At 40.2% G+C, this 14,904-nt stretch overlaps 2 protein-coding genes across 2 annotated transcripts in view; one reads left to right on the top strand and one right to left on the bottom strand.

Annotated features, from left to right (window-relative positions):
* Nucleotides 1–14,904, top strand: part of LOC134536131 (E3 ubiquitin-protein ligase sina-like) — a 932,635-nt gene that overhangs the window by 247,959 nt on the left and 669,772 nt on the right. The gene's annotated exons all lie outside the window — the stretch shown is intronic.
* Nucleotides 1–14,904, bottom strand: part of LOC134536129 (protein turtle homolog A-like) — a 258,254-nt gene that overhangs the window by 37,672 nt on the left and 205,678 nt on the right. Inside the window, exons 5-9 of the mRNA XM_063375714.1 lie at nucleotides 8,807–9,010; nucleotides 5,934–6,085; nucleotides 3,555–3,699; nucleotides 2,521–2,651; nucleotides 119–278 (exon numbers count right to left, since the gene is read on the bottom strand). Coding sequence (XP_063231784.1) covers nucleotides 119–278; nucleotides 2,521–2,651; nucleotides 3,555–3,699; nucleotides 5,934–6,085; nucleotides 8,807–9,010 — 792 coding nt within the window. The remainder of the gene's footprint in view (nucleotides 1–118; nucleotides 279–2,520; nucleotides 2,652–3,554; nucleotides 3,700–5,933; nucleotides 6,086–8,806; nucleotides 9,011–14,904) is intronic.

Raw genomic sequence — 14,904 nt, forward strand, 5'->3', positions numbered from 1 at the left:
CAAATAACTAAAAAGTCGCACATGTCACGCGTGGACTCCGCGGACAGACTTATATGCGAGTACATACAATTTGGAACTGTTAAAACAGTCACGCACACAAAAGAGGTTCGCAACTCACACATGACCCGCAGCATGACGGGGTTGCTGGAGCCCTTGCCCTCGATGTTGGCCGCGAGGCACGTGTACTCGCCCGCCGAGTGCTTGGTCACTCCTTGCAGCACGAGGCTCTGGTCGCTCAGGATCACTCCCGCCGACACGTTGTGGTGCATCTCGCGCCCCTGCGACCACCACTGACCGTCAACACCCGACATTCCACTTGTGTTAAATGAGAAAAAAGGAACGAACACTCAGGATATCGCTACCCTGTGACCACCAATGGTGCATGGGCGTCGCAAAGATATATTTTTTTGGGGGGGACTTCAATTGATTTAGTTCTTGAGGAATATCCATCCCCTGGAAAAAAGCGGGGCCGGAAAAATTTGGGGTTTGAAGATGCAAAAAGGTGGTTTTTAGGCATTTTTCTTTTATAAATATTTTAATTAATGTTGGTTGCAATATATAATTTATTTTTTATAAAAAATATTTTCAGAGAACAAATTTGTAAAAAAATACAGTTAACATTATCTGCTCGTGCTATATCCACACAAAATCATTAATTCAAACATCAGGAGAAACCTGAATGTTACACTTAAATGCCGCAGCAGTATTAAGAATATTTCGCACATGTACACAAAGTAATAAAGTTATGTACAATAAGTAATAAAGTCATTATATTCACTATTATCCTAGTATCTCTCCTCGGTACCGGACCTGATTTTGATTTTACACGAAGATTGAATTAAAAAGTGCTCACATTACCACGATTGGAAATAAATGCTTCGTGCGCAACATATGGGTTATATCACAGAAATCATATTTTTAATATAACTACGAAACTAAATATACTATTGGAGGGGACGAAATTGAAGACTTTTATTATTGGGGGGGACGTGTCCCCCCCCCCCCCGTCCCCCCCGGTTGCGACGCCCATGAATGGTGTCAACATCCGAAAATCCATTTGCGTGAAAGGAGAAAAATGAATTGAACACTCAGAGCATCTCGCACTCCTGTGACCACCATTGGTGTCAACATCCGACAATTCACTTGCGTGAAAGGAGAAAAAAAAATAACTTAGACTCAGGCATCCGTGTTCATCTCAAAGAGTGGATCAAGGTTTGACGTCTCAATGCCGAGATGATTTGGGATACCAGGAAGTATTCTACCTAGATATTTTAAAATAAACAATACCATCATTCTCATGAAGTGATCTCACGCCTCAGCGGCAAACATTGGCATTAAACGGAAACGACAATCCAGCTAGGCGTGTGTGAGCTTGTGGAAGAAGGTAACAAAAATTAAGTACTGTTCATACTATGTGTCTGTGATATCTCTTCGACATTAGATGTCAGATATGGTCTATGGCCTGGATTGACCTCGCCTTTTTGTCCACCACGAGGTTGTACGAATCAAGAACCATGTACAGCACGCGTGTGAGAGAGTAAATAAGGGTCTGATGCCTAGTTGGCATCAGACATCAAATATGGTGAATCGACTTGGTCTATTTAGTGGAGTGATCAGACCCCTGCAAGCACAACCAGGAGATACGAATCAAGAATCAATCATTACATGTATGTGAGAGATTGAATAAGTGTACGATGTCTCGCAGACATCAGACACCAGACATGCCTGGGGAGATCCTGCACTCTACGACTACTATGAGGTGATAAGAATCAAGAATCAGGTCAAAAGTACGTCTCAATGATACAGCACAGCCTTCAGACATCAGACGTAGCCTATTACCTAGAGTGAACATGTACCCTTATGGCCACCACGAGCGGACACACCTCAAGAATTAGGTACAACATGTGAATGAGATAGTGAATCAGGGTTTGATGTCTGGTCGAAATCAAACATCAGATATCGACCACCACGACGAGATACGAATAACGAATTAGTTATAACATGTCCATGAGAAAATGAATCAGGGTTTGATGTCTGGTCGACATCAGACCTCAGAATGGTCTATTGCCTTGTGTGGTCAAACCATGTGACCACCACGAGGAGGTATGAATCACAAATTAGGTATAACATGTATGTGACACAGTGAATCATGGGTTGATATCTCTTCGACATAAAAAGCCTTCGAGACACGAATACAAAAAAAAGCATACAAAAACTATATTACTGAGAAAGTAATAGGCCATGGCCTATTGGAAGAAACTATTTTAATGTTTTACGAGATGTTATTTCAGTATCTAATTGGGAAGCCAAATTCGGAATCAACTTGGACCCTCCGAAAATGGAGTCCCAATTTTTATTATTGCAGCACCTCGTTAATTACAATTTTTTATGTTAATTTAATTATATTTGATGTGTCATGTATGAAATAGTTAATGACACATAAATAACACTAGTAATAGAGGAGAAAGTATAATTTTACTTATGTATAAAAATATTTTTCAGGGAAGAGAGAGAACTCACATTGTGGTACCAAGCCAGCCTATAAGGCTTGGGGTTGGCTCTGATGTTGCACTCGAAATAAACATCATCGCCCTCCTTGATGTCGTCCGGATTTAGGCTGGATCCCATTTTAAGCGTCACCACTGGCATATCTGGAAGAAAAAAATCAAGGGAACTTTGTAGTTAATTTTTTTTTATTATTTATCATTGTGTTTTGCTAATTATATGGTAGGAATGCAAAAATTAATTATGTGATGCCAAAATTTTTATGAGATCTCCATCAGATAGTTATTTTTTCTTCAAATTGAACTCCTTGCCTAAAAAAAACTGTCATTATCAAATCGTCAAAATATAACTTCAGTTAAAGAGCATTTTTTTTGTTTTAAAAAAATTGCGTATCCAGTTCTAGGGCTCTACTGAATATATGTATTTTTTATTTGTTTATTGTATTTATTTTCTCCTATTTTTATGCGTATAAATCACTCACCAGCATCACTCACTAATCAGCATCACTCACTACAGAGACAGTAGCAGATTGAACAAGAATATAACAAATTATTAATAATGTTCGCAGGCTTTCACGGCCATTGTCTAGAGTAGCTTGGCTTCTGGGTTGTAGCCGTGTCCTTGGCGAATAATTCACCGACGTTTCGGTCAACTGTAGTGCAGGTAACTGCTCCCTGATGATGGCGACTGCAATGTCGACCGAAATTTCGGTGAATTATTCGCCAAGGACACGGCTACAACAGAGAAGCCAAGCTACTTCAACAAATTATTAAGATGGAAATAATAAACTTTTAATGTACGCCTGTGATTTTGTGTGTCATGGACTGGTCCAGTACCTCCACGCGGACTTGAACATGAAACTTAGGTCCACACCTCATAAATTCACCAATACTCCCCCAGGCATATAATCCCGTTAGGGTGTGGTCGTGGTTAGGAGAAAGATGGGTCTTTTACACGCCTGACACTGTTACCAGTGCCCAACAACGCGGACTTGCACAGTCTAAAGGAAAGATATACCACGTGCGAGACGGAGCCGAAAGCGCACTCACACTGCACGTTGAGACGCCACTTGTCCTCCAGGGCGCTGTCGGGGATGGCTGGGTTCTCGGCGCGACACGTCAGGTACTTGCCGTCGTCGTCGATGACCGGCACGAAGCTCAGGATGCTGAGATTCTGCCCGCCGTCCTCCGAGAACTGCGAGACAGCCAAGAAGGGTCCATATCCCCCGTCACGAAAACAAAGACCCGTTTGCCACCGTCGTGTTCGCTAAACTTGTTAGGATGCCCCCCTTTTGGGACTCATCGGGGAGTGACTCCACAAACTAAACTGTAATTAAATTATCGATTGTAGTAGTTGTATCTCTAAGACATTTCCAGACCATAGGCATACGAACATAATATGAAGTGTAGCCAATAAAGAATTTGTCGGTGGACCAAGATCCAGAAATAATTATGTTTATCTCTAGAGAGCTATCGTACGATGACACAAACCGGATACGTCTTTAAGTGGAATGCTATGTGTGTGCAGTGGCGTAGCCGGGATTTGTGTATTGGGGGTGTTAAGAAGCTTCCCCCCCCCCCGTATTAAAGCGGGGGATCCGGGGGTCCTACCCCGGGAAAATTAGGATTTTAAGGTGTAAAATAGTGCTATTTTATCATTTTTCGGTTCTTAAATTTAAATATTGTAATGGTAAAATTTTTATTAATTTTAATATGAAATTTGTTTCAGTGATGAATAAGAAATTAATTAAAGATTTGGGGCTAAGGGGGGGGGGGAGGGGTTGAACCCCTAACCCCCCCTGGCTACGTCCCTCTGTGTGTGGTCTTGGCCAGAGTGAAAAGCACAAAATATGTATGCTTAGATGTGTACCTTGTGGATATGGCATTCCATGTATCAAGTGTACCTGATGTATATAGTTAACAGCTCTACCGATAAATCGGAGAATTTACCGACATATGTCCATTGGCATCTCCGCCTCCTCTACATGCTCCGTTTGTTTAGCCATAGTTTTAAATTGTACATTTTAAATATCGTGTGTACGTCACACAAACTAATGCGTTCCCCAGGAGTCAGATCAAAAACCCCTGACACCTATAAGATAATCTAGCTCGGGTTTCTGAAGACTGTATGTAAGCTTCGTGTGATAAACACTAGAAGCTGGGCGACATTCTTTATTTTCAACATTCTACGGAAACATTGAACACAATAAATTTTAACTTTATTGCCAGATAAGAACGGTTCAAGGAAACTTTCGCTGCGTTTCTCAACTGTCAAAGTAAAAATTATTTTAACCTAGGAAGTGCCTCGCCAATTTGATTATCCTATTGTACTGGTGGTGAAACATGTAAGAGTGCCAAACTTAAAAATAAATATCTTCCTAACTTAACATAATGGTAATCTTAACCTGAGAACGATATCACCATCTTGACGATCCTCTTGATATGGCGGTGAATCGTCGAAGTGTGCTAAGCTTATAATAGTGAAGTTCCCAACCTAAAGTAGAGTTAATCTTAACCTGGGAAGAAGCAAACCACCTTGGCGATCTTCTTGATCTAGTGGTGAAACATTCAAGGGTGCCAAACTTTATGATACTGTTGTTCCCAACCTGAAGTAGAGTTGATTTTAACCTGGGAAGAGTGTCACTGTCTTGGATATCCTCTTGATAAGGCAGTGGAACAACGAAAGGTGCCAAACTTATAACAGTCATGTTTTCAACCTTAATAATAGTTAATCTTAACTCGTAAACGATCTCACAGTATCGTTGACCCTATATCGGGCGTCGAAACACATAAGAGGGGCGAAACATGAAACAGCGATGCTCCCAACCTAAATTAGAGTTGATCTTAACTTGGAAAGTATCTCACCATCAAGGCGATCCTCTTGATACGGGTGTGAATCGTCTTAGTGTGCCAAGCTTATAATAGTTAAGTTCCCAACCTAAAGTAGAGTTAATCTTAACCTGGGAAGAAGCATACCACCTTGGCGATCCTCTTGATACGGCGGCGAAACATCCGAAGGTGCCAAGCTTACAATGCTGTCGTTCCCAAACTGAGGCAAAGTTGATCTCAGCCTGGGATAGGATCTCACCGTCTTGGTGATCCTCTTGATCTGGAGGCGAAACATCCGAAGGTGCCAAACTTATAATACCGTCGGTTCCCAACCTGAAGCAAAGTTGATCTCAGCCTGGGGTATGACCTCACCATCTTATGGCGATCCTCTTGATATGGCGGTGAATCGTCTAAGTGTGCCAAGCTTATGATAGTGAAATTCCCAACCTGAAGCAGAGTTGATCTGAGCCTGGGGTAGGATCTGACCGTCTTGGCGATCCTCTTGATATGGCGGTGAATCGTCTAAGTGTGCCAAGCCTATAATAGTGAAGTTCCCAACCTGAAGCAGAGTTGAGCTGAGGCCTGGGGGTAGGATCTCACCGTCTTGGTGATCCTCTTGATCTGGCGGCTGCCCTTCCACCAGGTGATGATGGCCTCGGGCCGCGAGCCGGCGCTGCGGCACTCCACCTCGTACTTGCGCTCCGCCGACACCTGCTTCTCCTTCGTGAGGATGTGCACCGACACGGGCTTCACTGCAACACACCGGGGGACCACCGTGGACAGTCGCGCCCCACGCGGCGGCGCGGCGAAGCTCCCTCTCCAGTCGCACTGTCCGCTCTCCGGCCGGCGGCAAGCCTCTACAAGGGACTGCAGAAGTTGATTCCTATGCATTCCTAAACTGCGTACAAGCTTTGAATATGTATACTGTATAGAAGTTGCCAGCCCAGGTTAAAATTTCTAATACGGTTTTGAGGTAGTTGGTTAATTCACCGCCGCAATCGCCACCATCTCTAGGGCATCGACTTGTGGTGGTCCCTAGCGGACAAGTGTCGAACTCTTCAAACACCCCTTCCCCACCCTCCCTCAAACACGCGTTGTCCTCCACCCACCCTCTACCCTACCTCTCATCCATACAGTTTTGTGATGCACAAAATCCTGTTGAACGACCTTGAACTGCAGTGAATGTTGGGTGAGGGGGGGGGGGGCTGTGGCGGGGAATGGCAGCGGGCGACAGTGCTGCGCTCTAACGTGTAAATAACAACTAAGACGATAAAGGGCGTTACGGCAGCGCACTGCAGCGGTGAAGTTCCCTAGCTGCTCATCATACGCTTCTGAAAAACGTAGAGTAAATCCTATCCACTCGCGACTTCTATACAGTATATATATTCAAAGGTACAAGCGAGAGTGTCACAATTACTCATGTAAACTTCTTTTAATATACTACCACATTTGTAACACAACACAGAAAACTTGTAATATGCTATGTTTACGTAGTGAAAGAAAAAAAACTCTAATGATCATTGTAATAAAACCGTAATAATGACCTGAAAAGGAAATTAGGAAACAAAAATTTTTCTTTCAGATATTAACTTTTAAAGGTTTTTTTTTATCACCAAAATTCAGCGTTGTATTTCATACTGAACACAGTTTTGTCACGACACCCTTATTTTATACTTAAGGCTGGACTAAGCATACGCAGCGTCAAAACAAGGCGTAGTGCCTTTCAAAAACAAACATTCAATGACAGCTCGATACTCAGTTTTTTCATTTACACAAAAACATGCGAATCGACTCACTCAAACGATTTAAAAAAAAAAAAAACACATGCACGTCCGAAATAGCAGGAATTTCACTGAATACATTCCAAAGCATGCGTGAACACATTCCCCAATTTTTTTTTGATGAGTGATGCCATCTTCAGGTTGAGGTCGGAAACTTTTCAGACAACCTTCGTGTGCGTGTGTATATATAACTAGCAACAACGTGTTGGGCTACGCATGGGCTAGCAGCTGAGTTAAGACAAAGCCACTGACACACATAGGGCAACGAGCTACTGCTTTAGCAATTGACTCAGTAATTAGCGTGAAGACGACAAAGAGGGAAGCGCACCAAGGCTACGCCAACTGCAGTTTGCTGTGCTGGAAGAAGAACATGTCAGAAACTTAGAGAAAAAAAATTTAGACGAATGTATAAACTAGAATTTCTGTCTGTGATTTTTTGACTATTAATTATTAAATATTTTTATGGTTAATAAATTAGATACCTACCTCAAACTAATCTTACATTGAAATTTTGTATTTCTGTCTATTGGAATTATTTAACTCAAATAACTGCGGATGCTATAGACCTGAAACTCACACAGGTTTCAGATTGTAATCCTAGCATTAGTTTAGGCTTTATTTTATTGAATTACTTTAGATTTTGTATTTATTGGCCAATAAAAAGTGTTTAATATATTCTATTAAAAAGCTTATTTAAATCATTCTGTCCACACCAACTAAGTTAATAGCTGCGACAGTTTGCCTAAAAAGTTTAAAAGTAATAATTTGTTAAAAGAAACGTATCAATCCACTTATTAGAAATTTCATCACGTACTGAATCTTGGACATACGAAGATGCAAGTAGATCTATAACCTCAAAACACACCTGCTGTATCCAACATGACACATTATTTAGACGATTTTATTCAAGGAATTATGGAGTGAGGGTCTAGCATGAAGTTGACGTCACTATAGTTGGCAGTTGGTTAGCAAGACAAACTGCACCTGTATTGAAGCTAATGCAGAAGCTTGTGTAATAGTTTGAAAGGATATCGATAGGAATAATCGAAACAATGGCACCATGTAAAGGATGTAATGCTGAACTTCCTTACGGCAAAAATGAATTGCTTTGTTGTCCTGGTGGGAAGGGACTTGAATTATAAATATGGCAAAGACTGCACACCACCACCGCCTAACTCTTTACTTCCAAAGTTATATTTAAAAAAAGAAAATCTGTTTAATGATAGTCCCAAGAATGAATTGCTAGACAACTTGGGTGCATGGTCTTTATCCGTACCGTATCATATCCAATAAAGTGTGCTGTTCACTAGAACTTAACCCGCACATTCAAAGTTTGTTAAGCTCCGTGTACCACTGAGCGAAAGGGTTGACATAGACGACGTCACTCGACGGACGGTCACGCGCGTGAGAGACGTCACTCGACGGACGGTCGCGCGTGTGAGAGACGTCACTTCGACGGACAGTCGTGCGTGTGAGAGACGTCACTTCGACGGACGGTCGTGCGCGTGTGAGAGACGTCACTTCGACGGACAGTCGTGCGTGTGAGAGATGTCACTTCGACGGACGGTCGTGCGCGTGTGAGAGACGTCACTTAAACGGACGGTCGTGCGCGTGTGAGAGACGTCACTTCGACGGACGGTTCGCGCGCGTGAGAGACAGTCACTCCGACGGACGGTTCGCGCGCACACTCACGGTTGATGTCCAGCACGACGACCTTGGAGGCGGGCGGCGCGAGCGCCGTGTTGAACGCCTGGCACACCAGGCGGCCGTGCAGGTGCTGGCGGCCCACGTTCGGGAAGTTGAGGTGGTTGGCCGTCACGCCGTCGGCGCGCACCTCGAACGAGTCGTCGATCACCGTGTTCTCCAGGAACCACGTGACCTTGGGCTTGGGCCGACCTGCAGGGCAGCGGCGGGACGGGTCACCACCTGCTCGAGAGTGCATCTTCGAGAAGAGCGTGATGGACAACAGGAAGGCAACCATCATCGGTACGAGCCCAAGTGTCACTTCTTAACTCACAGACTGAAGAGCTTTGTTTTTTAAAAATTATTATTTTAAACGCTGGGGAACTACTACACGCCCAAGCCAACTGTGATCCCGAGGAGGGGAGTGACGGGAGCGCTAGTGTCGCAGTGAGAGAGGGGTGGGGAATGAGGAGGGGTATGGTGACAACTCTACTTGCCGTCCCACCCGCGACATGATTCGCTCCGAGCCTTGAGGCGGACTAGGGAAAGGAGGGGACAGTGTGGTGGAAGGGATGACGACGGAGGGAGGGGTCCGTCTGACCTTGGGTGGTTCACATTTTTCCCGGGACCACAGTTGGCTTGGGCGTGTAGTAGGGACGAGCTTGGAGCTTACATGTCTATCGACGGAGATGTTAAACATTATTTAGATTAAATATATATTTTTTTAATATCATACTTTTTAAAACGGACTAAAAGTAAAATATTTTCTCCTAGCCCCATACAGATTCCTAACCCCATGGGAAATTTGTAAGTGATGAATCCTTAATACCTATGAAAATACTTGTATGATTTAAAAAGAAAAAAATAACATAGGGCTCATAATTTATGAATGAATTGTTCACCTAAAAATGTATGCACACCACTTTTTTTATGTTTTAATGTTACAAGTATTTTCATACAAATAAAAAATTTACAGTCACATATTTTTAGGACAATCTCTATGGGGTTAGGAATATGTATGGGGTTATGATTATGTATGGGGCTAGGAGAAATATTTTTTTTTTACTTTGTCCGGGCTATATAAAAAATTAAAAAAAACTTTTTTCTTCTTTTTAGTCATGTTTTTAAGAGATATTTCATTGTCATCCAGATATGAGCTATGATTTTTTTTTTTTTTTTTAAGTTTCAATACTAGCTCATCAGGAAGATAGTTTAAATTCGATTCCAAAATTTGTATCGAACAGACAGACAAAAAGACATACACGAAAGCGAGTTAATGAAAAAAGTGGTCGGTGAAGAAAACTTACACAATTTAATTGTAATTAATGAGTGCTTTTAAACTGGAGGAGCTAGTACAAGATATAGGTAATATATTAGATCACCCTACACAAAGAAATAAATCGCTATCTGCAAGGGAACAAATATTTGTCTCTCTACATTTGTTGGGAAATGGCGGACAGTATCATGCAGTTGGAGATATGCGTGGTATTTCCAAAGCAACAGTACACAGATGTATCAAAACATTTGTAAATGCTGTCAATGAAATAATTTTTATCAGCATACACTTCGCAACTATAACCTACAAATTCGTTACATAATAAAAACACGAACAATAAACAGCTGACTCGTAAACTTGTAGGTATGTGTTACAAGTGCACCAACTTCTACAAGTCAAGCAACTTTCTTTGTGAAACACTTCAGATTCACACTTGTAAGAAATTCCCTTGTTACTTATAACTAGTAACTTGTAGACTTGTAGTTTTATGAAATAGGCCACTGAACTTCAATTTATCGAGGGGTTGATAACGATTGCATGATTTCGTGGCTGTTGTCTGGAGTTGCTTGGAGTCTGTGTTGTAGCCGCGTTATTGGCGAAGACATTGCCTACGTTTTGGTCGACGTGCAGTCGCCATCATCAGGGTAGCAGTTACCTACTGCCAACCTGATGATGGTGACCAAAACGTCGGTGATGTCTTCACCTTCGAAGCAGGTATAACCCAGAAGCCAAGCAAATATGTATCGTGAGGTTTTTTTGTTTGTAATATTTCGTAGTTATGGTTTCAGAAATATTGTGTTTCGTAATAACCAATCCACGGTTTATGAGTCCAGAAGACATTAGGTGCAAATATGTTTTACAGATTCTTAAAACATTTTAAATATTTGGCAAATAAAAAAATAATTTTATTGTGGATAGATACGTAAAGGTTTTTTTTTTTTTTTTACTAACCCATATATATTTTATCTTGATATTGTGCGTGTTTTGGGCGTTAGTAAAATTTCGTTTCAGCAAATATTTTAATAATAAATTCAATTTTAAAATACTGCTATACTAACTAAACTTCAATGACATCTTATTTATCTTTTAAATAGCTATATAGTTTGAGTGTTTTGTTTAAGTGTTATGGCAACATCCCGATAAAAAAAAACTCTCACTTACAAAACAAATGTTTAAAAAAATGTTAGCTTGTCTATTTATTTTAAACAATTCGTTTTGTCTTTTATACGTCTGGATAAATTATTACAATATTTCAAATTAATTTTTATGTACTTCTCAACAACAGGAATGAACTCTGTGGTGTTTCTGTTAGATTATTTAAATACCCAGAAATACACACACATATAGCTATGCCGAGTTGTATATTTTAGTACCGGCGCCCAACCATAGTCTAATGTTACAGTAGGTTTTCATCGTAGACATTCATATATATGCACCACAAACAGCACTCAGCATTCGTGAACATTCGCATATTTCTTGACATTCGCAAAATTAATGCGAATACTTTGCGAATATAAATACCAGGTAGAAAGCATACTTTTAGATGTAAAAATAATATTAAGTAAGACGAAAAATATGAATTTCTCAGCAATTTTATTGGAACCTTTTTGACGTGACAACGTCTAATAAAGAGATGAACGCCGGCTGCACGCACGAAAAAGTGCCCCTAACGCACATTGTCCCACTACGGATGTGTCCTGTTATGCTCATTGTACGCATGCGTGGCATCTCTCTTCCACTCGATTGGAACAACCATCGATTTGACTTTTCAATCATATTTTCGTCGTTTGAGTTATTAATATTATGTAATTTAACGATCGTCCATCGATTTTCAGCACAATCGGTACGGTTATTTAAAAGTAATGTTGAATATTCAAATACGTTTTTAACGAACAATGGTGTTTTACAGTTACACATAGTTGTTCTAATTCAAATTACACCCGGGATCTTTTGCACAATGTTTTAAAAAAAATTATAAATACGTTTATGTATTTGGGATGCGTATTTTTTATAAAATCGTGTTATAAAAACGAAATAATATAATTCCCCTACCGTTCTGTCATCTACGGTGACGGACGCAAAACGGATGAATCGTGATATCTATCCGCTATCGCGGAAACCAGGCACTCCTTAATTCACATTTTCCTTTGCTTATCGCAAGGGGCGTTATTATTAATGAATTATAAATAAAATTTCGTGGCCGGGACCACAATTGCATATCATTTTGAGCACTGGAAGACATAAAAACAAAAATATTCTCGACAGATTTTAATCTCAGGTTTTCATTGCTTATTACAACAACAATTTCGGCAATAAAGGTAAATTATTCTTGAATTTTAAAAATCTGATTACTAGTATAATATCAATATCTTTTATTATTAATAAAAGTGGTATCTGTCGGCGAGTGCAGTAATAAAAGGTTATGTTACAATTGACTAAAGAATTATGGTGATTCATATAATTTCTGATAGATATTTGATTACAGTTTATTTAAATTAAAACTTGTTCATAATTATATTTAAACTTTATAGCTAAATGCTAGTTTTTAAAATTAATTACATGTGATCTAGACGTGAACTGTTTCGTCGACTGTTTATAAAGTGTAGTGGAAAGTTAATGTGGTTTTCATTGCTTATTACAACAACAATTTTGGCAGTAAAGGTTAATTATTCTTGCATTTTAAATATCTGATTACTAGTATAATTTCAAGTATTTATTATTTTATTATTAAAATAAAAATGTTTCAGTTTTATTCATAAAAGTATGCAATCATTTCATAAATGTTTTGTTATGACGTCACGTTTAACTATCGTCCGTAAACCGACTTTACAGACAACCAATTTTTTTATGTTTACAAGTTTTGTAAGGCACGAAAAACTGAATTTCAATTTGATCTGACAGTTTTAAAGAAGCACAATGCTACGCATAGTAACATTTTTTTAGGTTAGTTGACGATCCCTTAAGTACTTTTTGAAATTCCTGCCATTGTAATTTTTGTAAAATAAAATTCTTTGTCTAAATAAATCTGGCAACCCGAATTTCCCCCCTTTATTTACTACGCTCTTGACATTTAATGTTACAGAAGCAGGTTCCTCTTTTGAATAAGCTTCTCTGCACTAATTAATACCTGTGCCTTGTTAACAGAAGTGTAAACAAATATACACATAAAACAAACAAAACACAAATCTGTTTAAAGAAAGTCAGTATCTAGGTGAATATCAACAAATTAATTATAGTTCATTAAATAAAATTTCCACTGACAAACAACGTTTTAAAAAATAGATAAATTAATTCAAGATGTAGTTTCGGACAAACGCCATTACTAATTAAACTGTATGTAATGACAAACATCAGTGCCTTAAGATCTCTTTCCCGAAACGTCGCAACTGTTCTCTTAAGGTACGATTCCTAAGGCGCGACTCTAGCCGCGCGGTTATCGTCGCGCGGCTAGAGTCGCGCGGCTCGTGAGGTTGCCCCATTCCTAAGAAGCGGCTGAAAACTATACTTCATGCGGCGCGACCACAGTGCAGTTCCAGTTGTTTGTAGCAATGGATTAACGTAACGTTGTTAAATGGTTACTGCTGGACGAAGAAGAAGATCAACTGATGACGTTGTTACTGAGTCACAACATCAAAAACATTGATGCGCATGTGATGTTTAAAGCAAGACAAGAAGAGGGATTCTACACAATCCTTATTAACAGACACTTAATGAAAGACGACGAGGGAGTTTTTCCGTTTAAATGTAAGGCAGTTCAATTATATTTTGGGACTAGTGGAAGATGATGTCAAATGTAAGTCGTGCAACAAAGTAAGAAAACCAATAACACCTGCAGAGAAACGGGCCATAACATTAAGGTAAACTGTTGAACTTAATTATAAATTAAATATAACAAAAGCACTCATGTCAATATTAATTTTAGTTATAAAATTTAATTTCTAAAATAAATATTAGTATCAGGAATTGTAACTTTCAATTGCCATATTAAGTAGAGCGAATAAAATTGCTTAAAGTACAATTATCTTGCATAAAGTAGTAATGAGAGAAATATAAAGACAAAGCACGTGGTCAATACAACTGTGGAGATGACACGAATTGATAAGTTTTGTATGTTATGACATATTTAACATATACGTTTCGTTTGTTTCACTGATAATAGGATTGTTGTATTGGAAGGAACCTTGTAACAATGACTGCGATTGGTGTGTTTTGCCACTATTTGTAACATCATCATAGTAATCACTCGCCGAATGACTAGGACATGAAGTGTCCGACAAAGTGGATGAAGATCGTACAGGAGCTCCTAAAGGAGACAGGTTTGTGTGCTGTGCCATCTCAAGTGCTCTTATTTCTAATTCTGACACAACACTGCAGATGCGCATCTTAGCTTGTGCACGTAGAGAGGGTGGTAGCTGTTTCACTGTTAGCGACATACTTCTGAAGAACACATCAGTTGCATCATTTTCACGTTCCGTTATTTTACTTCGATTAAGAGCTTTCAGGATCTCCTTTCGTTCATTAGATCAGCCCACACATTTTCCCGTACATTTTGATCCTTATACTGTGGATGCTTTAAATCATGCAAGCATGGATGCTGGCCAACTAACTCAGCAAGCACTACGTCTTCTGTACTTGAAAATTCAATTTGTATGATGAGCAGCTCGGTCCGCGGCGCGCGGCGGAAGCGACTGGACTGGTCCCGCCACCAGTCGGGTCGCGTCGCGCTGCGCAGCCGCGCGCGGCCAAGCTGCATCATGCTGCGCATGCGCAGATGCTCGTGACGCTCTGCCGCGCGGCTAGAATCGCGTGAGTCGCGCCTTAGGAATCGTAC

Source organism: Bacillus rossius, chromosome 10 (assembly GCF_032445375.1).
Source record: "Bacillus rossius redtenbacheri isolate Brsri chromosome 10, Brsri_v3, whole genome shotgun sequence".
In the NCBI taxonomy this organism is placed as follows: Eukaryota; Metazoa; Arthropoda; class Insecta; order Phasmatodea; family Bacillidae; genus Bacillus; species Bacillus rossius.